The sequence below is a fragment of the Camelus ferus genome, chromosome 2 (genome assembly GCF_009834535.1).
Source record: "Camelus ferus isolate YT-003-E chromosome 2, BCGSAC_Cfer_1.0, whole genome shotgun sequence".
NCBI classification, from domain to species: domain Eukaryota; kingdom Metazoa; phylum Chordata; class Mammalia; order Artiodactyla; family Camelidae; genus Camelus; species Camelus ferus.
The window spans coordinates 80,584,495-80,611,240 of record NC_045697.1 but is presented as its reverse complement, the minus strand read 5'-3'; the positions used below and the strand labels follow the sequence as shown (position 1 = coordinate 80,611,240).

Genomic DNA, 26,746 nt, shown 5'->3' with positions numbered 1-26,746 from the left:
CTTATTTGGAGTAGTACAGCATAGTAGGTAATGGAGTTTGGGGATAATTAGTTGATGAGTATATTTCTTTCCCACCACAGTGTAAGTTTCACTAGAACAGAGGCTGTGCCTGACTTAGATCACCATTATGTTCTCAGCCTCTACCACTGGCCCAGCTCCTCAAATACTTGTTGAATCGGTGAATACCTTATAAGGTTGGTGGAGAAGGAAAGGAGGTAAACTGTATAAAACACTAAAACAGTATATAAATACTTAAAGCATATATACATATGTTTATCAGTATATAGAGTACTGTTGTTAGCACATGGTAAGTATTTTATAAATATTAAGTTTCTTTTTTTAACTCTTGTTTGAAATCTGAACTGAAAATGGACCTGTTTCCTGCATAGCCACATGGACACTTCTTGTGTTATATCATTGATTCTCCCCAAATAAAAGTAGCTGGATTGATCTGAATATTTATTGCATCTTTTCTACTCAAGCACCTGGTTAGGCCCACAAAACCAGGAGCATTACCTCACAATACATTCAGTCTCCCAATACTCAGTTTACTCATTACATATTTGGTGATTTAATTCACAGAATTGCTAAGATCCCATTTCCAAGCAGGACTTGTAAAACTGCCCATTTCTCCACAGACTAACCAGAATGGCCTCAGGGAAGAGAACAGACTAGTAGCAGGCTACACATGTTAGCAAAATTAACTGCAAGGAGCACACTGCAAATTTCAAAAGTGTTAAGTTTCCATTTTACAAATGTTTTGCCCAGAAACTTAACAGGAATTTTAGCAACAGGGTAGAATATAACATTGTAAATAAACTACATTTCAATAAAATAAGTAAGTAAATAGATAAATATAAATGTAAATAAATAAATAAATAAATAAATAGCTAAGTGAAATCTAGATTTATGCTTAGGCAACTGGGAGTATCTGACGTTTTTTGTGCCAACACATAGTAGGTGCTCAATAAATAACTTAGATAAAGTTGAGGGAGGGAAAAGGGCAAGTCTCGGTGGCTCTTGGCATGAATTACCTCCCCTACTGATCCTATAAATCCCCTTCCTGACTTTGAGCAGGGCTTTAAAAACCTACAATTCTAGCAAAAGCAGGCGTATCTTCACAATCAGGACAAACTTTTGCTTTACTCCACATAGTTATTTTAAAAAAACGTCAGGGGAGCGGGACGAAGTTCATCAGATTTCTAGGTGGGAAATGGTGGTTTCTTTACTGCAGGAGTACAGACTGGCCTCGCGGTTCCTGAGGGTGAAATGTGTGACTCCTCTTCCTCTCAACTTCCTTGGCTGGAGACACGCTGTGGGTAAGTTTGGGGAGAGGTAAGAAGGAGGAGGCGATTTCAATATCTTCACGTAGGGACACGCTAAGGAGGAAGTCAGGCAGTAAGGGCCAGCAACAGGGAAAGGAAATTCAACTTGTAGTCGCGACTTTAAAAAAAAAAAAAAAGATGGGGATAAAAGAAGCAGGAAAAATAGCGGGGTGGTGTGTATGGGGGGACTGAAAGGAAAACCAGAAGAGGAAGAAAGGAGAGAGTGCTACGCAGTTTGTTGTTTCTCCTGCTTTTCTCTCCCTTAAGAATCTGGAAAAAGTTTGCACGCGCAGCATTCGGGATGGGTGAGAGGGCTCTTCATTTACAGACCCACGAAGAGAAGCTCCCTTCACCCTTCCTCATTCCCGCCGCCGCTGTTTTTCCCTTCTTCAGAAGCTGGAGGGCAGCCCGGAAAACCCAGGGAAGCCGGAGCCCAGGCGGATCCTCCTGGATCCCGCAGGGCTTAAGCAGTGTGCAGCTCTCTCTAGCTCTCCTGCAAAGCCTCCCCTGCCTCCATCCTCCTCCCAGAAAGGAAAACGGAACGATCAAACTTCTAAACTGGCTTTATCCCTCCCCCTCTTCCTAGGGGAGCTAAAGCAGAAAGTACCGTTCTGTGATTCACTGGAGAAAAAAGAGGGTGGAGGCAGCAAAGAACTCCGAGTGCCAAAACTAAGTAAGTTCGCTGACAAAACGCACGCAGCTGGCACCATCCCCGGGTGCACCATCCCCGCGGAGACCAAGTGGGCTTGGCGTGGAGTGGGCACAGAGTCAGGGGCCAACTTCGGTCCCTACGCGATCCAGCGGCCGGGAGAAGGAACCGCTGCCCGAAGTTCCTGCAGAGAAGGGGTGGTCAGTGGAGGGAGATCAGTAGAGCGGGGTGCTTTTCCTCACTTGGCCGCCTGGTGAGTGTCGGGGAGATTGGCGAATACCTCTTAAAGAACCGAAAGAAATAGCCGTGGAAAAGTGGAGAAAAGTGATCGGGAAGCCGGTCCACTCCGGGCAGCTCTTCATCTCTCCGGTTAAGAGCGAGGTGCGGGGATTGAGCTTCCCAGCGCTTTCCAGGTGAGGGGACTGCCCGACCGACTGCCGACCTTCGACTCACAGCCATCGGTGCTCGCGAGCCTGGGAGAACCTCGCTCCTCGGCATCGAGGTCGAAAAGTTCTGGTCACGTCTGGCCAGGAAAAGTTCCTGCCCCAGGTGGTTCTCAATTCCTTACTTGATTTTTTCCCCCTGACAACTTTTCGATAGAGGTATTAACTTTTTGTACGGAAGCTGCTTTGGCGAGCGAGGAGGAGGAGGAAAGTGAAATTTGATGGAGCAGAGCGACTCCTCCTTGTTTTGCCTTCTTCCCATACCTTAAGCCATCACCTCTGGAAGATTAAAGCTGTTGGACGTGGTGACAGCTGAGCGCAGGATTTCTTTCCAGGTGGAGACCCTCCATTGCCTGTTGGGTCTACTCCTCCTGCGTGCATGTGTGCGACAGCTGCGGCGCAGGGTACTTGGTTCTGCTCGTGGAGTCTCAGCTGCGACCCGAGTGAATGGCCCCCAGGGGCTGCGCGGGGCCTCTGCCTCCGCCACCCTCGCAGGCTTGGGTCTGGCCGGGAAAGATGCTAGCCATGGGGGCGCTGGCAGGCTTCTGGGTCCTCAGCCTCCTCACCTATGGTTACCTGTCCTGGGGCCAGGGCTTGGAGCAGGAAGAGGAAGGGGCTTTACGACCTCAAGCTGGAGAGAGCCCAGAGCCCAGCATAACTGCCAACTCCCAGCCTCATCTCATTTTCGTCCTAGCGGATGATCAGGGATTTAGAGATGTGGGTTACCATGGATCAGAGATAAAGACTCCCACTCTTGACAAGCTTGCTGCGGAAGGAGTTAAACTGGAGAACTACTATGTCCAGCCTATTTGCACACCGTCCAGGAGTCAGCTTATTACCGGAAAGTAAGTATTACTGCTTCAGTATTTATTCCTTGAAGATATCTTAAGCATATTATTAAGATCCAGCTCCTAATTTAAGGAAGTAGCAGAAAATATGGGGAACTGAATGAATAAATGGATGAATGAATGAGTAAAATGTATTTAGTTATGATGGGTATTAAAACGCATGCCCTCTTAATGATCTTGAAAGTCTCCTTACTAGTTTAGTCTCAGCTTGCTTTTAGAGCTTGCTGTAAAAATGCCTTTGGGAGTTTTAAAATGAGATCAGAACTTGTAAACTCTCACCTACCAACCAGAGATCTCCAGAAGAGTTCTCCTTTTCTAAATCTATTTTGGCTTTTGAGCATGCTTAGGTTTTCTTTCTGGTGTCACAACAGAATTCACTGTCACCATCATTGCTAAGAAAAAGAGACCAAAATTCTTCCATGACTCTTGGTGCATTCTTAAATCTAGAACTGAATAATCAAAGCTACAGGTAATCACAGAGAAAAGAGGGGCCAAGGAAACATATGGAAGGCAGTATAAGAATCTCACCACTGTATATACGACTCTGTTTGAGTCTTTGATAGGTAATTTCCTCATACAGGATCACTAAGAAAGGCAATATGTAATTAGTAAGGCAGTTCTCAGATGTGGACAAATACAATGGTAAATGCTCAACACGAGTCAAACTTCATAAGTTTTCTGCTGCTCCTCCAGGAGAATTTTCTGATTAGCTCTAAGAAAAGTCAGATTAGTTGGATGCTTAAGCAGAGTGTTTTTAATATTATTATTGCTTTGCTAAATAGCTAAATCTTCCACTTAAGAGTGTTTATTCATTTTCATATTTTTACTCTATCCTGTCAGAATTATAGGTTATTGTGAATGATTTGAAAGTGCAAATTCAGCGTATGGAATAGAGATAAACTAGGAGACCAGTAGACTAGTGGTCCATCTACCACTGGATAGAGGTAGAAGAAAAGCTTTAGTGATTTCAGTGTATGAATCTTGTGATTTTCAGTTTAAGGAACCCCTTCTTCAGTGAAGTTGTTCTTGGAATTGGATCCTATAAAAGTAGCCAGTATCCATTGGAAAAATAAAGACTATTTTGTAGGAATCTCTGTCTTGCAGAGACTTTTGCTTACTACATGATTTCCACTGCTTAGCAAACTGTCAGAACTTAGCATCATTGCCAGAAAGTTAAAAAATCCAATCTTTCCCTCTCTTGAGAAGGAGAGAGAAAAGAAGTCTCACTGTACTTCGAAGTCATTTTAAAGGTTAATTGTGGCATCAGAAAGTCAAGGGTATTTATGTTTATAAAGGAGCAGATTGTTGGCTGGAAAGTAGCAAGTCCATCCAGTGGCCTGGGGTCAAATTCTTCATGTCTAATCCCAAACATTCTTATATGTGGTTTACGAAATAAATGTGCCATAAAGTCTCCCTGAACCTCTTCAACTAAATTTATAGAATTTAGATTTATTCAGATAGCCAAGAGTAGCTGAAAAATATGTAACTGAATTATATGAATTTATCTTTCACAAAGGAGCATATGTTTAAGACTTTTCAGCAAACAGGAACATTTAACTCCTAAACATTATCTTGTGCTGATAAAATATTTAGGTTTTATCTTTTAATCTTTATGTTTACTTAATGACATGAAGCAGAAATGAAGGTGGAAGTAAATCCTCATTTTCCCCTTTTCTCAAAGGTTGAATCTCATGTTCTTTCATTGCAAACATCTCACGAGAAGATTTATTCTCCTATTAAATTTTTCTGTTCAGTGCAACAAGTTGTGTAACTGTCTTACAGGCAAGAGTTCAAATAGCTACTGTGATTTGACTTAAATTTCTATTTGAATTAAACAGTTGAATTAAACATTTGCACTTTAGGTTCTCCTTTTAAACAAATTGCTGGAACTTTTCTTAAATGAACACAGCTGTAAGAAAGAAAGTGGCTATGGACACCTAGTCCTGGGCCTAATAGTAATAATGCAAGGCTGGGGATGTGGTCACTTGTGCTCTGCATGAGCACGTGTCTGTGCTTCCTGGATCCTCTAAAGTTAAAAAGAAAAGCAATAAAATACCTAACTGGACTGAAGGGATATGAAGGGCAAGAATAGGTTATGTGAAATATGATAGGGTTCAAATATCTTCACATTTATAAAGAAAGAATTTAAGTCTTTGAAGCTGGAGTTACTTTTGATACTTACTTTAAACAAAACAACCCTCCTTTTATATTTTGCTGGAGTCAATATGTAAAAATCTGTTCCCTTATACTGCATAAATCTATAATAAGTTACAGATTCCTTAATAATTTACATCATATCAGTCTGGCAATATTGAACATAAGTCAGCCTGTCAGTAAGCATTCATTGTGTGCAGATCCCTGTATTGGAACTGTGAGGAACAAGTAAGCAAGCCCTAATGTCTGGACAGTGATTTTCAAATTTGAGTGTGCAAAAAGAATCAGCCAAAATGCTAACTAGAGTGCAGATTTCCAAGCCCAACCAATGATTCAGCTTCAGTGGTCTGGGGTTGAGCCCAGAAATTAATAGTAATTTAACAAATGTGTCAGGTTATTCTAATAATAGCACTAATATAAATTAAGAGTGTTACTGCTAAAGGCTAGCATCTACTGAGCAGTTACTGTGTTCCAAAATAATGCATTTTTATCACATTTAATCTTTACAACGTTCCTGGAGGTAGTTACTATTGTTATCCCCATTTTATGTGAATGTGCCAATAGAGTCCAAGAAAGGTAGTGATGCAGAGTTTCTGTACACTGGACTTTGAGAAACAACACTATAGATGTTCAAAGTTGAACTGGTGATATAAAGGTTGATTGAGAAAGTGGCTGCCTACGTTTGATTTAGTACAAAGTACTTTTCTCACCTTTTTTTTTTTTTTTTTACAGTTTTTAAAATAAAGACATGGAGAAATGACATCATTTCTTCTTTAAAGAGAATATAGTGAAGGCCTCAGAAAGAGAATTACAAGTTTTGCAAAATTTAGATGTGTTTTATGCAGACTTTAGAGTAGGAAAGATTGGCAGTATGAGCTGAATTTATATCTTTGGCAAAAATTTTGTGTTTTTACTATTTTGTTATTCATTTTTCCCACTTGAAATACCACAATGATTATTTTTAACAAGTGCAAAGGTAACTCAAATAGTGTGTATTTGTAATAGGATACTTGATACATTAATTCTTTTTAAAAAAGAATCCCTGCCTCTCGCCATGGGCAGTCACTCTGCCAACTTCTCACAACTTAGGTTAATTTTACCTGTTTTTGAACTTCATATAAATGAATTATAGAGAAGGGGTTTTTTTTCATATTTGGCTTATTTCTCTTAACATAATATTTGGAAAATATATCCATATTGTTGCCTGTAGATACAATTTATTTATTCTCATTACTGAATAGTATTCTTTCGTATAAATCTACTATAATTTATTCATCCATTCTCTTGAATGACATATGGGTTATTTCCATTGTTGGGCCATTGGCCATTATTAATAGTGCTACCATAAACATACCTGTATATGTTTTTTGGTGAGCATATGTACACATGTCTCTTGAGTATCTATCAAGAAATAGGATTACTGGGTTATCAGGATGTGTATGTTCCATTTTTATAGATAATGCCCAACAGTTACTGAAAGTGGTTCTACCACTATACACTCTCATTAGCAAGGCATGGAGAATTCTGTTTGTGTCACATCTTGGTCAACATTTGGCATTGTCTTTTTCATTTTAGTCATTCTGGTTGTTATGCATTGGTATACAATCATGATTTGATTTGCATTTACCTGATGACTAAAGAAATTGAACATCTTTTCATATTTTTATGGGCTATTTGGATATCTCCTTGTTATTTATTCCGTTTTTTGGCCTTTTTTTTTCATTAGGTGAATGCTTTTCCTTATTGATTTGTGGTGATTATTTTTATATTCTTTTCCTTTGTCAAGTATTTGTATTGCAAATAGCTTCTCCCATTCTGTAACTTGCTTCTTTAGTCTCTTAATTATGTTTTTTGATGAACAGAGGGTTTTATTTTTATTGTAGCCTTATTTATAATCTTTTTCTTTAGGTCCTATTTAGATATCTTTGACTAAATTAGGATCATGACAATGGCCTTTTTAAAGTTTTATTGTTTTATTTTTCTGTTTACATCTACAATTCATCTGGAATTAATTTGTAGTATGATATAAGTCAAGGTTTAAGAATATTTTTTCCATCTGTGAATCTATTTGATCCACACATTTATTAAAAATATCATACTTTCTCCACTTTACTACAGTATTACCTTTTTTATAAATCAGATAAATGCACATATTTGGGTCTGTTTCTGGACTCTATTCCATTCCATTAGTCTCTTTGTCTATTCTTTTACCAATCCTACATTCTCTTAACTACTGTAGTTTTATAATAAATACTGATATCCGGAATGTAAGTCCTTCTACTTGTACCAGTTTATTCTTTTTAATATGAAAAACATGAGGGTATGGGTGTACAGATTCAAAGAGGTTGAAAGATTTGATTTTGGAGAATATGAGGTAATTCTCTTCTGAATTATCCTACTTTCTATATGAAATAACAAATGAGGTCACTAGATGAGAATAAGGATCTGATGGTTTAAAGACAGAGATAGAAAATATTCTTCTAGGAGAGTGAGAAAGTGAATTAAGTAGGGAAATGCTGTAAAAATACCGGACAGCAATGAGAGCCTATTTGAGATTTGTGGTCATAAGTTTAAACAGAGACCAGTCATCACTTGTTTGTTTTTCCCACTCCATGTTCAGGTGCTTGTGTGAAGAGGTGGCTTTAACTAGATTTGGAGCTTTGACAAATGAATAGAGTAGGATCGTGCACTCTAAACCAGGCAAAGAAAGGCAGAAGACTTTAAGGGGTTTATGTTCTCAAAAAAAGTGCCATGGTCAATGGATTGACTGTCTGTCCAGGGTTGAAGTGAGGACATTACAATAAACTTGGAAAGCTGAAAAGATAGATAATGGTAATTGGGGTAATGTGTGCTTGGGATCAAAATTTTATAAGTAGTATGGTTTTTAGAAATGATAGGGGAATGGGTCCTAAAATGAGATGGAGGAAAACATCTTTAGATGTGAGGAAGGTGAGGTATTAGAAAGGCAGGGAGTTGGATAGATCACTTAGGTGGATCTTTAAATCATTAAAAATAATGGGAGAAGTTGAAGTTAAAAAAAAGCAGTGAGCCAGTTACTGAAATCATCTATAACAGAGGATTGGGAGGGCAGGGCCTAGAATTGGATAAAAGACTCTAACAGGGAAGATACTGAGTCTATAGTCTGTTGCCTCACTTTTCAAAAAAGTTGAACTTTTAAAAAGAGACAGGAGCCAAACTGTGTAGAAGTGCCAGTGAGGAACTAGAGGGATACGCAGCCCTGCTTCAGACTCTGTGATAATTGGGGTTATCACCAAGCCAGCACCAGGCTGAGAGAATAGCTAGCAATCAGCTAGCGGAAGAAGGTGGGAGGAATGTCCAGGAAAAAGATGAGGTCATAGAGGATTTTGCTAATGACAGACTTTCAGTAACAGAAGGCTCTATGGAAAGAGGGAGTTAGCAGGGGAGAATGACTGAATCAGAGCTGAGAAATGTATAGAGATATATAGAGATTAGAATCTGAGTTAAAGCAGATACGTTGGAAAGATTGACGTTATGATGAAGACTCAAATAAAAAGGGCTGAAAAGCATAGTGGGATTTTTTTCCAGACAATCTCTTAGGAAATGGTTAAGTGTCAAGTTTTAATTACAGCTTCTTTCTGGAGACTGATTGAATTGGACCTCCTGCCTGTCCATAGCCAACTTCTGCATCCACACTGTGTACAGTCAGGCACACAGTCAGGAGGGCTGGGGGTTTGGTCCAGGAAGACAGGATCCATGGAGGCCTCTGAGGACTGCAGTGGGCTCTAGAAGCTAGGGGAATGTGTCTTCCAGGAGTTTGAAAGGTAGTGTTTCTAAATACGAAATTATCAGTGAACAACTACCCTAGTGTTGAAAACCTCAGAAAAGTAATTGAATTCTTTCAGCCACTATCATGGGAGAAAGACTCAAGGAAGTGAAGGGGAGTAGGCCTGTGGCACATAGACACATTTTTCCTCTACTTAGTTCGTAATTATCAAGGGTCATGCACGCTTCCTCTTCCATCCACTTCTTTTATCCAAGGGCTGGTTTTAAGTAGTGTTCTACACCCTCAGAGTACACAATATCAGTTACTAAGAGTTCACCTTTTACATTCATAAATATTTAGTTAATACATAAACATTTAGAAAAATATTTATGGTTAGAAGTTTAGAAGAAACAAGAGTTTTTCCAAGCCTCACTTTGGCTTTGGACAATGAATGTAACAACAAATGGAGAGGGTAGTTTTAAAACCTCACATATCCATTTCAAAAAGAATTCAATAGGCAAGACCTTTCGACAAATAGCTGCCTCTTCCTTTTTGACTGTATGGATTTTTCTGGCCATAGCATCATGGTCAATTAAGCTATTGGCACACCTTTATGATCAAAGTCCCTACTTTGAATGAGTCTTTTTAAAAAGACGCACTTTGAAGTGAATCCCTATTCAGGTAATTCTGTTGAGCTGTCCTGAAAGGTGGAAGTGTATCCAGGTGCCAAAGGTTCAGATCATTTTCTTTCATCCATATGACCTTTCTCAGAGATCCAAGATGGGAGGACCAAAAAGGCTTGAGACCTCTGCTTCTAATAGGAGCTCAGTATGAAAACTTTTATTTCAACATTTGGCTGCATTTGAATTTTTTCCTAAACCATGTTATGGAATTAATTTTTATGTAATCTTTTTCTATATTTTACTTTGATGTGATTAGAGTATTGCCGCGTTCCTTTATCATTCTAGATATTAAATATTCCCAGGAGTGTTACCTCATTGAGATATTCCTTTCCCTGTGTGCTCAGCTGCAAAACAGACTTTTTATCTCTACTCCTTTACTCCCTGTCTCTAATTCACCCCCCACGTTTCATGACTCTCATTACATCACCACCCTCAGCAAACACCATCCCTTGTTCCCACAGACTAGCACAGAATGGGGAAGAAAGTGATTTTTACTGAGGGCCTTCTTGTGCCAGTCACCTTTCAAACATCCTGTAATTTAATCTTCACATCCATGCTGAAGGTAAAATGTTTTTATTATTTTGAAGAAATATTTATGAAATATTTAACAATGTCCTCATTTTATGGATGACATATGAAGGTTTTAGAGAAATCATGTAAGTTGTTGGTGGTCACACAGCTTCTAAGCAATAGAGCCTGTATGGAAACCTAAACTCTTGTGGCTTCAACAAAACCCTTGCTGTTTTCATCACTCTGTTCTGCCTACTATGAAATTTGTAAGCACTTTAGTCTAGTCTTCAAAAAAACAAAACAAATTTGGCCTTACCTTTCTCTCCCTATCTTCAGACTCTCTACTCCAGAGAAAAGACTGATTCACTGTTTCTCAAGCACATCTTACACCTGACTGTCCCCCTTCTTTTGTACATACTGTTTCTACTCCTTGGAATTCACGGTCTATCTCTCTTGGCCCAAATGCCAGCCATTCATTAAGACTCAGCTAAAATATTACCTTCTCTATGGAGGTTTCCATGATTCCTTAGCCAGAAATATTTATCGCAGTGATGACCTTACATACTTCTTTCTATTACTGTCTTATTAGGCATGATTTTCCACCTCGTTCACAGTTATTACTGAATCTCTTACCTCCATGCCAGTCCTCTGGGCAGCAAGACTGATTTATTACCTCCATAAATTTCACAGTACCCAATCCAGTGCCTTGTACTAATAAGCACTAAGAATACATGTGAAAAATGAATGAGTGAAAAGATGAATAAACATTTATTTATTTCCCTCTGGCAGGCATTGTGACAGAGCAGAAATAACATAGAATATATAGTGAGGAAATCTGAATTACAGTACTAATTCAGCAAATTCCTGACTATGTCCTTGAATGAGTAGTTTAATCTTTTGAAGATGCCATGATTTCATCTGTAGAATAGCAATCATGATAACCTCAAAGGTTATAACACTTAATTGAGAAAACATATGTGAAAATAGTTTGCAAACTTTTATTATATCATTTTAAGTAAAAATTCTTATAAAGTTAGAGTGACATCTCCATAATGTTTCATCACATACTAACTTTATAAGAACTACTTGTTCTTTTTAAAAGCTTTCTGTGAGTATAGTCATATCTCTTTTCCAATTTCAATATGTAAGTACACAAATTTAAAATTAAACTCCATATGTTTCAATTTTAATAAATTTATCCATCAGGATTTTTCACATATTTTTAGTTCTGAGATGTCCAGGAAGGTGATTAAAGTTACATAGTTTCTAAGTTTCTACATTTGAAGATTGTGTGTGTTGCTGGTGGTTGTTACGCTTGGCATGTTGCTGCCGTCATGCTTGGCAGAATCTGTTGGAACCCTGCTAATCTTGTGACAAGCAAAATCAGATGTATATTTAAAAGTACCACACTAAATGAGAAGAATTAAAAATTGGGTAATGGAAAGGCCAGTGATTAATCACTTCAAATTCCTGTAATCAACAATAATTTTAAAACATTTTATTGAATATGATTAATATATCTTATACAATTTTGAAGTTAGCTCACCCCAGGGACTACCACTCAGTAGGTGTGCAATAAAGAGTTCTGAATTAAGACATTGTTCTAGGCTTCACAGTGAGTGGACTTTCATGGGCTCCATGATTACTATTTCATTGACCTCCTAAATGATCATATTGCCTGTAGCATTTGAATCCACATTCCACACTAAGACTTGAGTGAAATCTCTGCAACACAGTGAAAAGCATGCCACTCCCTACTTAAAATCTTTTGGAAGCTGCTATTACCTGTGAACAAAAGCCCAATTCTTAAGCATTCCATATAAACACTTTCAAAATCTGGCCTCTAACAAGATTCTGGTACTCCCAACATGTTCCCATTTATACCCTCTTTGGATTATCAGGGTACTTGTACTTCCTACAAGGGCTCTGCCCCTTAACCTCCCCGCCCCAGTCCTTTCTATGCAGAATTCCCTTTGCTGGAATGTTTTTCATTCTCCTCTGGGAAAATGTTATTGCATCCTTCCTGACCCTCTACTCCCCTCATCTTCCCTCCAATACTTCTCTGATTATTTTACACCTTTATACACAGGCTTTATACACATTTTCTTAGATTTGATAAGATGCGGCAGTCAACATACAGTGATAAAATTCTTAGAATTCAAAAGCATGTTGTACATTGTTTTTTCCAACAGTGAACATAGCTGAACATTTTATAATATTGAATGGGACTCTTCTCTTCACTGACCATATAGAATCGATACCATGTCTTTTATCATATCACCAACAGCAGTTGACCAATCACCTGGACCTGATGGAGAGAAAAGCCAGAAAATAATCACTAAGTCATTGTCTCTTGCTAAGGAGATACATTGATATGCTTTCTCAATATTTAATTGTGCTTACGCTTGCTGGAGAGGGTAAGGGAACCAGCCTTGGAGGAGAAAAAGGCTGGGGAAACTGACAGGACCCTATGAGAGTACTGGATTGTCCCACTCACAGTGTCCCAACTAGCTGGGTAAGGATGGTTTGGCAACATTTACTGTCCAAGAAGGTCCAGCCAGTAGGTGGACACAGAAGCAAGTGCCTGAGTGGCAGCCAGTACTTGATTAAATTAAATTCATGACCACAAATCCAAAACAGGCATGCAAAAATGCCTGGTCATCCTTTAACCTTCCTCTAGTATGTGTCCAATTCTTCAGGACTCCTATTTCAAAATTTCTCTTTCCCTCAAACTAACAGTATCCCCTCACCAGCTCATTACTTTGCTTCAAAATTCCATATTCTCTCTTTCATATTACCAATATAAAATTTACCAACCTACCAGCGTTGTTTTCTACAATCCATCCTCCAGCAGGCATTGAAGTACTCACATCTGTCAAAGATCAACACCTTCCAGAGCTCCTTCTGCCCTCCTCATGCACCTGATTCCTACAATTTTACCCTTTGTCTCCTTCACTATTAATTTTTGTATCTCTAAAAAATCATTCCCCTCTGCATGTAAATGAATTTAAGTTCCTTCTATCTACAAAAGCAAAGCAAAAAATTAATTGATCCAGTTTCTCTGCTCTCCTACCTAGCAAAAATTCATGAGTTATCTGTACTTGCTAACTCAATTCTAATTAGTAATTTATACTATATTAACCTATCAATCTATACTATAATTTTTGTAATATCTTATAATAGTAACTGTATTAATGTGTATCATAATAATATAACTGTAATATTAATATTATACATGATCAATAATCTTAAGACTTTTAAGAAACCTGTAATTTATTAGAAATTTATAAAAAGATTGTGCCATAATCTTGAATTCAAGGAACTTAAGAATTTTTAAACTTTTATTATACTTTTAAAAATTATCTTTGAGATTGAACAATCATGAGGTTAAAGACTGTTATATCCTTCTAACATATCAGATTCTAGCACAAGATAAGGCCATAAAAAATGTATGTGAACTGAGTAATTCATACTTATCAAATTAAAGTTTGATTTAGTTTAGAGTTTTTAACACAGTTTAAAATATAAGCTCAAATACTTGAAATCAGTTTTTTACCTTGATCCTTGTTTGGTTGTCACTGTAATGCTATAAAATTGATTTAATCACACATTTTTCTAGCTAAAGGACTTAGTTGAAGATAAAACATTGGGAGTAGAATTGTAACATTTATTTGGCAGTTAAGTATTAAGGAATATATTTATATGTATGTATATTATTCTCTAATACATATTCTTTATCTATATATGTATATGTCTATGTCTCTCTATATATTCTCTAAGCCTCATAACTTGGGGATAATTAATAATATCCACATTTTACATAAAAAGAAATCAAGCTCACAAAAGTAAAGTATCTTGGACAAAATCCCATTGTAAGTAATGAAAGTAGAATTCAAACCCCAAAACTATAATTTTCCACTACATTACTTGGAAGGTTGACAGAATGGATTTGGTATAGCTGAACAGCTTATCATTAGAGGAGAAATAAATGACTGTCTTATTAAAGTAAAAGAACAGAAAGCTAAGGTATAGTTATTTTAAGAATCAGAAATTTATTTCAGACTGGCTTACCCATTCAATTTGGGGAAACTAATCCTTTCCTGTTCTTCCTTTGTTTCATATATAAATTAAGGATGACATTACTAGTTTACTTTTCAGAATTTGTAAGAATACTTAAATTAATCAAGTTATTCACCATCTGGAGAATTTGTTAAAGCATTCATTCCTCTGGGCCTTCCCCCAGAAGTCTTGTTCCAGAAGGTCTAGGGTGGGGCTGGAGAGTCTACATTACTAACAAGCTGCCTGGTGATGATGAAGTTGCTTATGTAGGAACCACACTGAGTGACACTGCAGTACAGTTTTGGCCTTTAATGCTCCATGACTGTTTATTACCATCTTTATCTCTCTCTCTCTCTTTTTTTTTTACCATTTATTTAACACTTACTATATGCATATGACTATTTAATTTAAGTACTATCCAAGTAACAAGTCCCTTGACTGTTTTTCCTCATATACTCTACAATTGAAAGTTTATTTCAGGTCACATAGTTTTTGAAAGAGACATCTTCAAAGACTTTCAAACTTTTGAAAGAGACATCTTCTCTATTAATATGTTTCTCCTCTCCTATAGAATGAACAATAAAAAAGATTCCTATTTTGGACAACGCAGTTGGCTCAAGAGCAAAAGAACAACTGAATTTTTGAGGACTAAATCCTGAAATTCAAAGTACTAGGAGATATAGACATTTTGGCACAATGCTCTTTTCTTTTAGAACCTTTCTACTACAATGCCAACTTGAAGAAAGTGGACATTTATTTCAGGGCCTTGTTTGGATCAAATTATGAATTTGATCTAATTTGCATCTATTTCCAGATGAATATATATATATCCTAATTTTCTGTAGTGTTTTATGTAGTCTGAATTAGCTGGGGAATTCATTCTCATCATTTACCTTTAAAAGCAAATTGGGTCATTTCTATCAGTAGTCTGAGATTTGCTAAAATAATTCAATGATTTGGTTCCAACAATAGAACTTTTCAAATCTCTTTTCTTTTCTGATGTGGCTCTGAATGATCTCAGATGTCAAAATAACAAAACAAAAAACAGAAGTAATTTAAAATTGAGGGTTGTTTTTTCTTTTGAGGCAAATGTTTGCATTATGTCAATTAATCATCACCATAAATCTATGGTGTAGATAAATGTTATTACTTCTCAGTCTTGTAAAGGAGACTCCCAAAGTTAAATGCATATCCTTAGAGGTTCTATAGGGGAGAAAACAATGCATTGACTAATTTGTCAAACTCATTTATAAGCCTTCGTGAAGCTTCCCATTACCAGTTAATGGTTCATGAGGTAATAACCCTTGATTTAATTGGGCTTCTTGTTTTTATTTCCTTGAAATTCATTCCTTATTCATTCATTCATTCAATATTGAGCACCTACTCTTTCCCAGATACCATTCTAGGCCCTGGGAAACATATCAGACCACACAACCTCCCAAAGTCCCTGTTCTCATGATACTTATATTCTAGTGCAAGGAGACACAAACAAGTAAAATATATAGTATGCTACAGGGCAATATGCCCCGTAAAGGAAAGGATAGCAGAATAGGGGTGGGAGTTAAAAGGTTAAGGGTTCAAGGTGAAGAGGGCAATATCAAAGGCTGGGGAAGGCCTCACCAAGAAAAGAGATGAAGGAGGGAGCCTTGTATGTCGCTGTTCCAGGCAGACAGAACAGTAACTGCACAAGCCCTGAGACAGGAGCACCCCTGGTGTGCTCAGGTACCATCAAGGGGCCATCCAGCTATGCTGGATTAGAGAGCAGACAAGGGAGATTAAGAGGAGGTGGGGTCAAGGCAGAAAAGAGAGCCAGATCCTGTAGCGCAGTGCAGGCCAAGGCAGGGACACTTCCACTCTGAGTGAATGGGAGCCAATGGAAGGCTTGGAGCAGAGGGGTGACATGACCCAACTTGTGTGTTCACAGAATTGCTTTGGTGGATGTGTTGAGGATAGATCCTAGAGGTAAGGTCTGCAGCAAGAAAACCTAGCAAAGAGACAATCGCACTAACCTGTGTGCCTGTGTGAGATATGATGGCGTGCGGAGAGGGATAATGGAGAATGATGGATTCTGAGTACATTCCACAGGTAGAGCAGACAGGATTTCTGGATGAACTCCAAATGGGTTGGATGGGTTGGGAAGAAAAAGAGGAATCAGGGCCAACTTCAAGGTCATTCATTCTGCTCTAAGAAAAAACAAAAACAAAACAAAAACAAAAACAAAAACAGTACATGCTCGCTCAAGCAGATAAAGTTACTACTGATCACAAATTACAGGAACTTCTTTGACAATTACGTTTTACACTTCAAAGCCCACCAATGAAAAATAGCCTTTGTTTTTCCATTCTCCTTTGCCTGACTTCCTAAAGTTTGAAAGACTGCAATATATATATATATATTTTTTTTTTTCATTTCACAGTATTGTTTGGGGAAAGAGTGGTGGATGGGGATCAGATGATCTACATTTGCCTTCTGGCTCAGCTACTTACTAATATTCTGAAGAAAGACAAAGTAGCACAGGTAAATGTGGAGGAGAAGGCTGTTCAGGGCAAGGATGGCATTGACTAGATGAATTTGCCATCCCCATCACTTTTACCACATCAGGCTTACAGACACAAACCCCGCCCACTATTAGCATATCCAGAGTTTCTTAGATGGTTGGTGAAAAAAGGAAACCAACCAGAAGAACCATTGTATGAACTCAACTTTCCTCACTATTTCCGTCATGCTGAAAATGCTGCTACTTCAGGCAGATTAAATATCATGTGTACACAAACAAATATGCACACACCCACATGTTTCTCCCTCTCTCTTGGATTGATGGCAAGGCCAGAGAGTCTGGGCAGTAGTTGGTGACTGGCTCTGTACCTGTAATTTTAGAGTTATGATGTTAAGGCTTTACTTCTGGTAATATGTTGTTTTTCATTGAAGGTACACCCATTTTGGTTCTCAGTTTAAAATAGCTAAAAATGGAATGTCTGCTTTCATTTTTTTGAAAAGAGCCATTTAAAAAAACTTTCCACATTGGCGATCTCTTCTTTTTGTTCTTCAAGTTAGTAAAGCTCTTATGAGTGAATGGGAGTCAATGGAAGGCTTTACTGAGGGTAAAGCTCTTATGAGCTTTACTAAGTTTATGAACCAACCCACTGACTTCCCCTGTTGTTTTCTGGACCAGAGAGCAGCTGCTCAGACACTGAGAAAAACTGTCTTGAGAGGAATGTTTATTTCTGTGCATTCACCTTAGTTACCCTCCATGCTATTGAGATCAAAAAGTTCAACCTCCTCTGATATAAGAGTGAGCCCACACTTTCCCTTTCTAGGAGTTTAAAGACAAGCACTGTAAAAAATCTCTTATTAATGCAAAAGAAACTTTTTAATGGTTTATTTCTTAAAGAATGCTGAATCTAAAGAACATTTTTTTACAATTTCAAATTCCTCTTCTAAGGCTCTTAATTTTAGATCTTAGTGTAAAACTGTAGTCAAGCCTTGTTGTCTTGTCACGTAAGTGTTACATCACTTCCCAAGTGCTGGAGGCCTTCCCCTTGTCTCTGAGAGCAGGGTTTTAGTATCATGTGCCTGGCTGTCTACACAGAAACCGCACCATTGTCTCTTTCTCCATTGCTTATTTTTGACCTTGAGGAGTTGGCCAGTTCACACATGTTTGTCTGCCGTAGGTGAATTGATTTATTTCCTTGTTGTACTTGGAACTTGTTCTGTGATTTAGAAACATTTTTCTTTTTACTGTGGAACTTTTTATTCAAATGAATTCTTTGCTGGAGCAGCCCAGTATACAAAACATATGAAAGTAGAGCTGCTGGTAGAGGTTCCCAGCCTTAACTCCTTCATTATCTAACATAGGCTCAGGGCCCCTCTGCCCAACCTCCAGGGCTCCTGGGTCATTGTTCGAGAAACTCAGGCCTCTTTAATCTCTCGGAGTAATTTTCTCACATGTCAAGGAAGATAAATTACTGACTGAATGCTACAAATGAGTACCTTTTCAATAATGCATTCATTCTCAAGAATATAGAATACAGGCATCAAGAAACAAAATGTGAAAGTAATGATGCAGCAGCATCAGCGACAAAAAGCCACCAAGCTCCTAAACACATTTTTTAAAGAAAAGCTTTGATTACAACATTTTGTTTTTACAAACTATGATGTTCATTTTTATGCTTTTAAAGAATCGATGACAGCTTTCAAAGGTGAGGCAGTTCAGTAGTAATCTTGAGGCACTGTGGGACTATAGTAGTGAGGGCATGGAAGACTTTAATATTCAAAGGAGGGGTCGTGGAGCTACCTGGAAAATAATAATGAAACAACGTCTGTACAGCAGAGAAGACTTTTCAGGTGTCAAACTTTCAAGCTTTTCTCTTGTCATAAAATATCATTTCACTATCCCAGTAGAGAGAAAAGAGTAGGAGGAAACTATCATTCAATAACTAAGTTGTAGGTAAGCATGTTGCCGAAAAGTTATTGAGAACTAACATTTAAAATTTGTTCTCCTATGTGCATTTTATAAAATGCTCACTATAACTCTACTGCCTCATTATTAGTTCTCTACCTCTACAGCAGGGGTATCAGCTGTTCAGGTGAGAAATGAGAAGTTGAAAAGACATAAATAACAATAAGAATGGAAAAGAAAACAAAAATTTTAGACAGTTAGTGATAGAATGGACATTACTTAATACCTGAATGAACATAGCTTGAAATAGAGGAGAAATTGGAAGACCTTCCAAAAGTTCTGTTCAGGTGACTGGTAGACCATAGTAACATTACCAATATAGACATTAATCAAAGTTCAAAGTGTGGAATATTATGACTTTAAATCATGCTATTTGGCTTCATATTTGCCTTCCAGTTTTCAGAAACCAAATGCCATTTGATAATATGCAACCATATATAACATTCTGGTGAAGCAGTTAATCCTATGTTTATTTTAGTTGTCAAAGTCTAAAAAAAATCAAGGTAAATAAATAGAAAGTGAAATATAGTAAGTGTCTATAATGTTTGTGTTTAAATACTACACATGATCATTGTACCTATATAAATAAAAAAGATAGCAAACTGAGTCTCTAATGTTGAAATTCACAAACCATAAGACATGAAGCATAAAAATTGTGAATCACTGTATTATACATTTGTAACATAGAATATTGTACATCAATGATACTTCAATTTTAAAAAAAGACATGAAACAAAGGAAGTGCTGTTTCTCTCTTATCCTGGCCTCTCATGAAAGCTAAAAATTCTGTTTCCCTTGAGACTGTGAAATTGTTCACAGGTTCACATATGTCCCTGATGTCCTAATAGCTAAGTGTCTGAGGGAGCTTTATTACTCTGACTCATGTTTGACCAGATGATTCAATATTAGGGAACTGATTCACTAGATCAGGATTGGTCTGTGCATTTGAAATGTTAAACAGGAGATTTTTTAAAAGGAAATGTCATGCATATTTAGAGGTAAAGCTGTTAATGGGAGAGAACACTGGACTGAGGGTAAACATAAATTATTTCTCTACCTTGGCACCCCTTCAATGTGCTGTTGGCTTATGAGGTATATGTTCTGGAGGAGCCTTCAAAAAGATGTCTACAGAAATTTGAGGCAGATTACTTAATTTAACAACATTTGCCTGAAAAGAAATGTTCTTTTCAGACAGTTCTAGTTATTAGTATAATTTTTATAGTGCTTTAAAGTCACTATTTTAAGAAAAAAGACATCACTTTATCCCTCTCATTCCCAAAACTAAAATGGCTTTGATTCTGGAGAGGTTATTAAAAGGGTCGGTGGAGTAGAAGTAAAAAGAGTTTGTGTAACCTGTGTGAGGAGTTTGGCCTTGAAACATAAGCAAGAGAGAAGTAGTGTGGTAATTTTAAAAGTAGCAGGTTCAAAGAGAGGGTATTTTCAAGATAAAGACAAACGCTTGAAGATGTGAGTGAAAGCATACCAGAAAACAGGGGCATTAAGTAGGAAGTAAATGATTAAACAAATGAGAGGTAAAAGTGTACCACAATCGTCCTCTTCTCAGCCTATTTGAAATCTTAATTTATACTTAAATATCTAGATCGATGTCCTCCAAATCTGCTGTGCCTTAAGCCCTGTGATAGATAGATAGATAGATAGATAGATAGATAGATAGATAGATAGGTAGATAGATAACAGCTAAAGGTAAAATATCCAGAATAAAAAAGATAGAGAGAAAAAAATAGCAAATCTATGATGTAGGGGCCTGATATTTATCAAAGCTAATGGTTTACAGAACTTTAATTATCATAATGGTGTCTGGTTTGGGTAACATGATATAATTAGAAACATAATTAATTGATTCCTTAATTTCTCGACACATAGGGAAATATTAGACTGCAATCAGTCTTTAGTCTAACCTTGATAACACTGTGCTCCTGGTTACGCACATAATTTTTTTTTTATTATAATTTTGCTTCTGTAACTTTCTCCCCAGTTTGACTGGATTTTCAGAGTGCAGTGCTTTATGTACAGGAACATTAAGTAAGTTGGCTGGCTTTTCATCTTTTTTACTCAGCCGCCTCACTCAGTTCAAGTTGCATCAGGAGAACTGCTGTTCAGCTTTCTTTTCCATGGTAGTTTGGAAGGAGAGGGTAAGAGGAAATAGAGGCTCTGGGCAGTGGCAACAGCTGGAAGGCATCTCTAATTAGATTCCAGGCGGACTTGGGCTGCGTTTATAACTTTCCATATGCTGGCTTATAGTTTCTTTTAAGAAGTTCCCAAAACAACATGCAAATTTAAAAAGATTTGTTGCACTTGTATGTGTCACTCAATCTGAAGCTGTTTTCTTGAGCACCTTAGTATGGAACATAGAATGGTAATCGCTGACTCCTAACTTAGAAGGTGTTGTCCAAGAGGATGTCTTAGAAGGTCTGTGTGCTTGACTGACTTGTTATTTATGCATAAAAGTTCTAAGACTGCCATTACATCATAAAATTAAAAGATATATTTAAGCCGTGTAGATGATATTCTGACTTTTAAGGTTCTCCTCACATAGGCAGTTTGGAGTCTTTTTTGCAAGGTAATGTTACTTATTTAAAAAAAAAAAAAGCATAAAAGAAGCAAACCATTATATTCAATATACAAACAAATTAGTGACCATAAACTATGAAAACATACGTTGTGCATTTGTGATTATGGTTTTGTGCTCAGCAATAGAGAGAGAACTGGAAGTTGTTGGGTTTTGTTTTTCAATGTTGTATCCTGGAAAGGTTGATTTAAAATTTTCCTACTCAGTGGAGCTAAAAATCACACTTGCTGCAGAAGAACTTTAAAGACCTATTGCCATTCTCAAATAAACAGTTGACTTAATTTTGAATTTTATTTTTCAGTAAAATGTATTTCTTATTAGTTTTATAGTCATACAGGATTTATTTTTGTTTTCACTTTTCTCAGGAGAGGTCTCTGAAATTAACTTTTGAAAAGATGTGTAAAGACGGTAATAAAGATATGTAAATAAAGTGGAAATAAGATATGTAAATACAAGGTGTAAATTTTAAAAATACCTTTGAGAGAGTTGAATATAAGAATTGTCATTATCCCAAAGCATCAGACATCACATTGAAGCCTTGATCGCTATTTACTTACTGTGTAATGAGTTCCCCTCAAGGCCCACCTTCCCAAACCTAGCCTTGCCTAAAAACATTGCATAAAATAAAAAGATGTATTTAAGCCATGTAGATGATATTCTATCTGACTTTTAAGGTTCTCCTCACATAGGCAATTTGGAGTCTTTTTTGCAAGGTAATGTTACTTATTTTAAAAAAAAAAGGCATAAAAGAAGCAAACTGTTGTATTCAATATACAAATTGGTGGCCATAACTATGAAAACATATGTTGTACATTTGTGATTATGGTTTTGTGCTCAACAGTTGAGAGAGAACTGTGCTGCCCACAATTATTAAAGACATTAATTATTCTAAAGTAAAATGTATTCTTTAATGAATGACAACATACATAATTACGTAGGTTCATCTTACCTGTGAAGTGGCAACAGTCTGTGAAATGGTCCTTGGCCACTGTTCTCTTCCTTCCACCGTTTTTTTCCATTAAGCTCCTGGAATTGTCTTACTAAATTGCATATCAGATGGTGCTGTTGGCCATGGGGAGCCCACATCTCAGCACAAAAGACCCGTCACAAACCAGCCCCTCGCTGTCTTTCCAGACTCCTTTCTCACTGCTCCTCGAAGTATCCTATAATCTACTTACATGCCTGATCATGTCACCATTTCATGAAGTTATCCCTTTCTCATACTTTGGTGCCTTTTTGTGCTGTTTCTTTTGAAGTGACTTTTACCCCTTTCTCATCCTGTGTATATGTGATTTATCCATCAGAACTCAAATCAAATTTTACTTCCTTTGCTAATTCCTGCAGATAAGTGTCTCCTTTTTTATTCACATATTTTATTTACACTTATCAGTACTACAGCTCTCATCACCATATTCTCCATTGCACTTTGAGCTCTTCAAAGGCATATGCCTTATCTTAAAAATTTAAATTTCCCCATATCTGACATTACATGGCGTAAACAGTCAATAAATATTTATTAAATGAATGGGTGTCTAACTAATTTCCAGTATATTTGTAATACTTCTTTTTTAAATTTATCTTTATTTTTTATTGAAGCATAGCTGATTTACAATATTGCGTTAGTTTCAGGTTTATAGTAAAGTGATTCAGTTTTATATATATATATATATTATATATATATATATATATATTCTTTTTTCAATTATTTTCCATTATAGTTTATTACAAGATATTGAGTATAGTTCCCTATGCTATACAGTAAATCCTTGTTGTTTATCTATTCTATATATAGTAGTGTCCTTCTATTAATCCCATACTCCCAATTTATCCCTTTCTCCCACTTCCCCTTTGGTAACCATAAGTTTGTTTCCTATGTCTGTGAATCGGTTTCTGTTTTGTGTATAGACTCATTTGTATTATTTTTTAGATTCTACCTTTAAGTGATACCATATAATATTTATCTTTCTCTGGCTTACTTCACTTAGTGTGATAATCTCTAGGTCCATCCATGTTCCTGCAAATGGCATTATTTCATTCTTTTTTATGGCTGAGTAATATTCTATATATATGTGTGTGTGTGTGTGTGTGTGTGTGTGTGTGTATACACTCACATCTTCTTTATCCATTCATCTGTTGATGGACGTTTAGGCTGCTTCCATGTCTTAGCTATTGTAAATAGTGCCACTATGAATATTGGGGTGCATGTATCTATTAGAATTAGAGCTTTCATCTTTCCCAGATATATATCCAGGCATAGATTAATAGATCATATAGTAACTCTATTTTTAGTTTTTTAAGGAACCTCCATACTGTTTTCTATAGTAGATATGCTAATTTACATTCCTACCAACAGTGTAGGAGGATTCCCTTTTATCCATACCCTCTCTAGCATTAATTATTTGTAGACTTTTTGATGATGGCCATTCCAACCAGAGTGAGGTGGTATTTCACTGTAGTTTTGATTTGCATTTCTCTAGTGATTAGAGATGTTGAACATTTTTTCATGTGACTGTTACTCGTCTGTATGTCTTCTTTGGAGAAATATTTAGGTCTTCTGCCTGTTTTTTGACTAGGTTGTTTGTTTTTTGTTATTGAGTTGTATGAGATGTTTGTATATTTTGGAAATTGAGCCCTTGTCTGTCACATTGTTTGCAAATGTTTTCTCCCATTCCATAGGTTATCAATGGGCTTCATTGAATATTTGGTTATAGTTTAAATTATATTTTGTTCCAGATAATTAAAGAGAAGCCTAAATCAAGTTAGTTGGAAATAAAGAGACAAAGAGAAGAGAAAGGGAAAAGGAGAAGTTATCATTAGACTGTAAGCCAAATAGCTACCATTTATTGCTACTGTGAATTTTAAATCAAATCTTTTAAAGTTTTAAAATTGTTTTGCCTTTACTGAATAATTTAATTTTACTTATTATAAGAGGAAAGATTTTTTATTATCTATTTCCTTAATATATTAATTTCAGGATCCAACAAGCAGAGTTTAAATTATGTACTTTGTCTTCTTATAAATAAAAGGATGTATTATTATCCCAGAACAATTTGGGAATGAGTTTTATTTCCTTCTATAGCAGCTTTGGACATGGGCCACATGTTAAGTTGACATTACAGGATAGCTAAACAATCCCCCAAGGTAATTTTCATTAAAAAAAAAAAACAAAAAAAACTAGAGAAAAAAAATCCAAAGCCTTTTCTGATTTAAAAAAGTCATGGTTATTTCTAACCACATAAGCAGGAAAATTCCCTTTCCCAACCAATTTTAAATTCCGGTTAAGCTGCTTCTGTTCTTCCTTATATTCAGTGGGATTAGAACACTTGCCATGAGCTGTCATTTTCATAACTTATAAATACCTTAATTCATTCCTTAGCCTTACTTCCTTGACTTTCTGTTTTTGTGGAGTGTTTTTCTGTTTCATCATGATTGGGTTACACACGTAATAAGAACTCTATGTAAAGTAAATGTTAGCAAAGCACTTTAATTTTCATAAACTGAATAATGGTTTGTGTAGGTATATACTCTAGTTTATATATAATAAATGCATGTTTATGATTCCAAAAGAACATTTTGTGACAATAGCTACTCTTATAAAATAAACAAAACTTATGAAATAATGTAGTATAGACTAGATACAATGCAATAATCCAACCAACATTGCATTCTTCCTCACAGAAGTGAATTTACATGAAATTTTTTCACATAAATAAAAATATATCAATGAAAATGAACAGGTTGCATGTATACCTACTAGTGGTATCATTTAAATTTCTGATATTTGAACATTTTTAACCTGTAAAAATGGCGCTTTTGTACCTAATACATACATTAATAAAAAGATGATACAATGTCAGGAAGTGGTAAATACTATTAAAAGAAAATAAAGCAACTTAAGGAAAAAGAAAATGAGAGGAACTATTTCTATAGGGCACTCAGAGAGGGTGTCTCTGAAGAGGAAACATTTGCAACCTGAATGAAACGAGGAACAAGGTAAACCAGTTGATCTGGGCTGAGGGAGCAACAGTGTTAAGGGCCTGGGATTGGAGCCAGCTTGGCATGGCTGCAAAATGGTCAGGAGGCTGGTGTGGAGTGAGTGAGCGGAGTGTGGTAGGGAGCGAGAACAGAGACAGAGTCAGGGGCCAGACTACATATGGTCTTGCAGCCCATGGTAAGGACTTTAAAATTTAACCCAGAGGTGATGGGATGCTATGGAAAAGTTTTGAGCAGTGACATGATCTAATTCATATTTCAAAATGATTTTCTCACTTTCAGTGCCTCATTCAGACTGTATGAAGCAGAGGACTACAATCTCACAAATTAAGGAGAGTGTGTCTCCTAGGATAGAGTGAGATTTGCTTCCTCTACTCATAGTCACTTGAATATTGGGCTAGGTCAAGGGTAAGTTGGTCCACAGAAGCAAATGTTGACCCACAAACAAGATTTAGAATCAGAAAATTTCATTTTGGAATATGAAAGTTATGGTTTAAAACATTGTCGTTTACCAATGTGATCTTAACTAGTTCTTTTTACCTCCATAAGATTTAGTGCCCTTATCTACAAATGAGGGTTATAACAATTATGAAGGTTAAACAAAGGAATGTGTAGACTGGAAAGTACTCTACAGATGTTTGACATTATTATTTTCATGGTATTTATTGAGCTCCACTCATATAAATTTAGTGCTTAGAAAAACCAAACAGACTGCATCCTAATGGTTTCTCTTATAAGAAAAACCCTGGCACTACCCCTGAAGGATGACATGGAACTTTGGCTTCTGAGTATTTCTGTTGATTTTTTTCCCCAAATTTCCTGTTTATATAATGATTTAGATTACCATGAGTCCATGTAGACTTAGGACCTAAAAGAAGTTGGTTAATCAGTTGAGTTAACATGTAAATGATAACCAGTCTGTCCACTTACTTTGATATATTTTAATGAGAATTTGGGGTAGGGAGAGGTAGATATAGTATGTCTGCCGTAACCATCTCAAGGACTTTCTCAAACGAGATGTCCATGCCACTGGGTCTGACAGAACTCTAGGTGGCTTTAGTGTTTTCCTGATAATGAGCGTCTCCATCTTTCAATTCCTTTTCTACCCTTCCATTATCTCCTGCCTATTTTAAAAGTACCTTGATCTCCTTTTCCTCAGATTTCTCCAATAGCTAATTTCATCCACCTGGCATAGACTCAGAAACAGATGCTGTGTGCTCTCATATGCTAAAGAAAACAGTCAAGAAATTGAGAGAAGGGGATAGAGAAGAACATAGCTCTGTTTGTT

General features: G+C 36.7%; 1 protein-coding gene across 3 annotated transcripts in view; it reads left to right on the top strand.

The window, feature by feature from the left end:
* The first annotated feature begins 993 nt into the window (after positions 1-993).
* Positions 994-26,746, top strand: part of ARSJ (arylsulfatase family member J) — a 68,240-nt gene continuing 42,487 nt past the window's right edge. The window contains exons 1-2 of one of the 3 annotated variants that reach the window (XM_032462348.1): positions 994-1,319; positions 1,912-3,262. In XM_032462348.1, coding sequence (XP_032318239.1) covers positions 2,865-3,262 — 398 coding nt within the window. In that variant the 5' untranslated portion in view covers positions 994-1,319; positions 1,912-2,864. Of the gene's footprint in view, positions 3,263-26,746 lie in introns of all 3 variants that reach the window. The other 2 variants (XM_006185525.3, XM_032462349.1) reach the window with 2 other exon arrangements.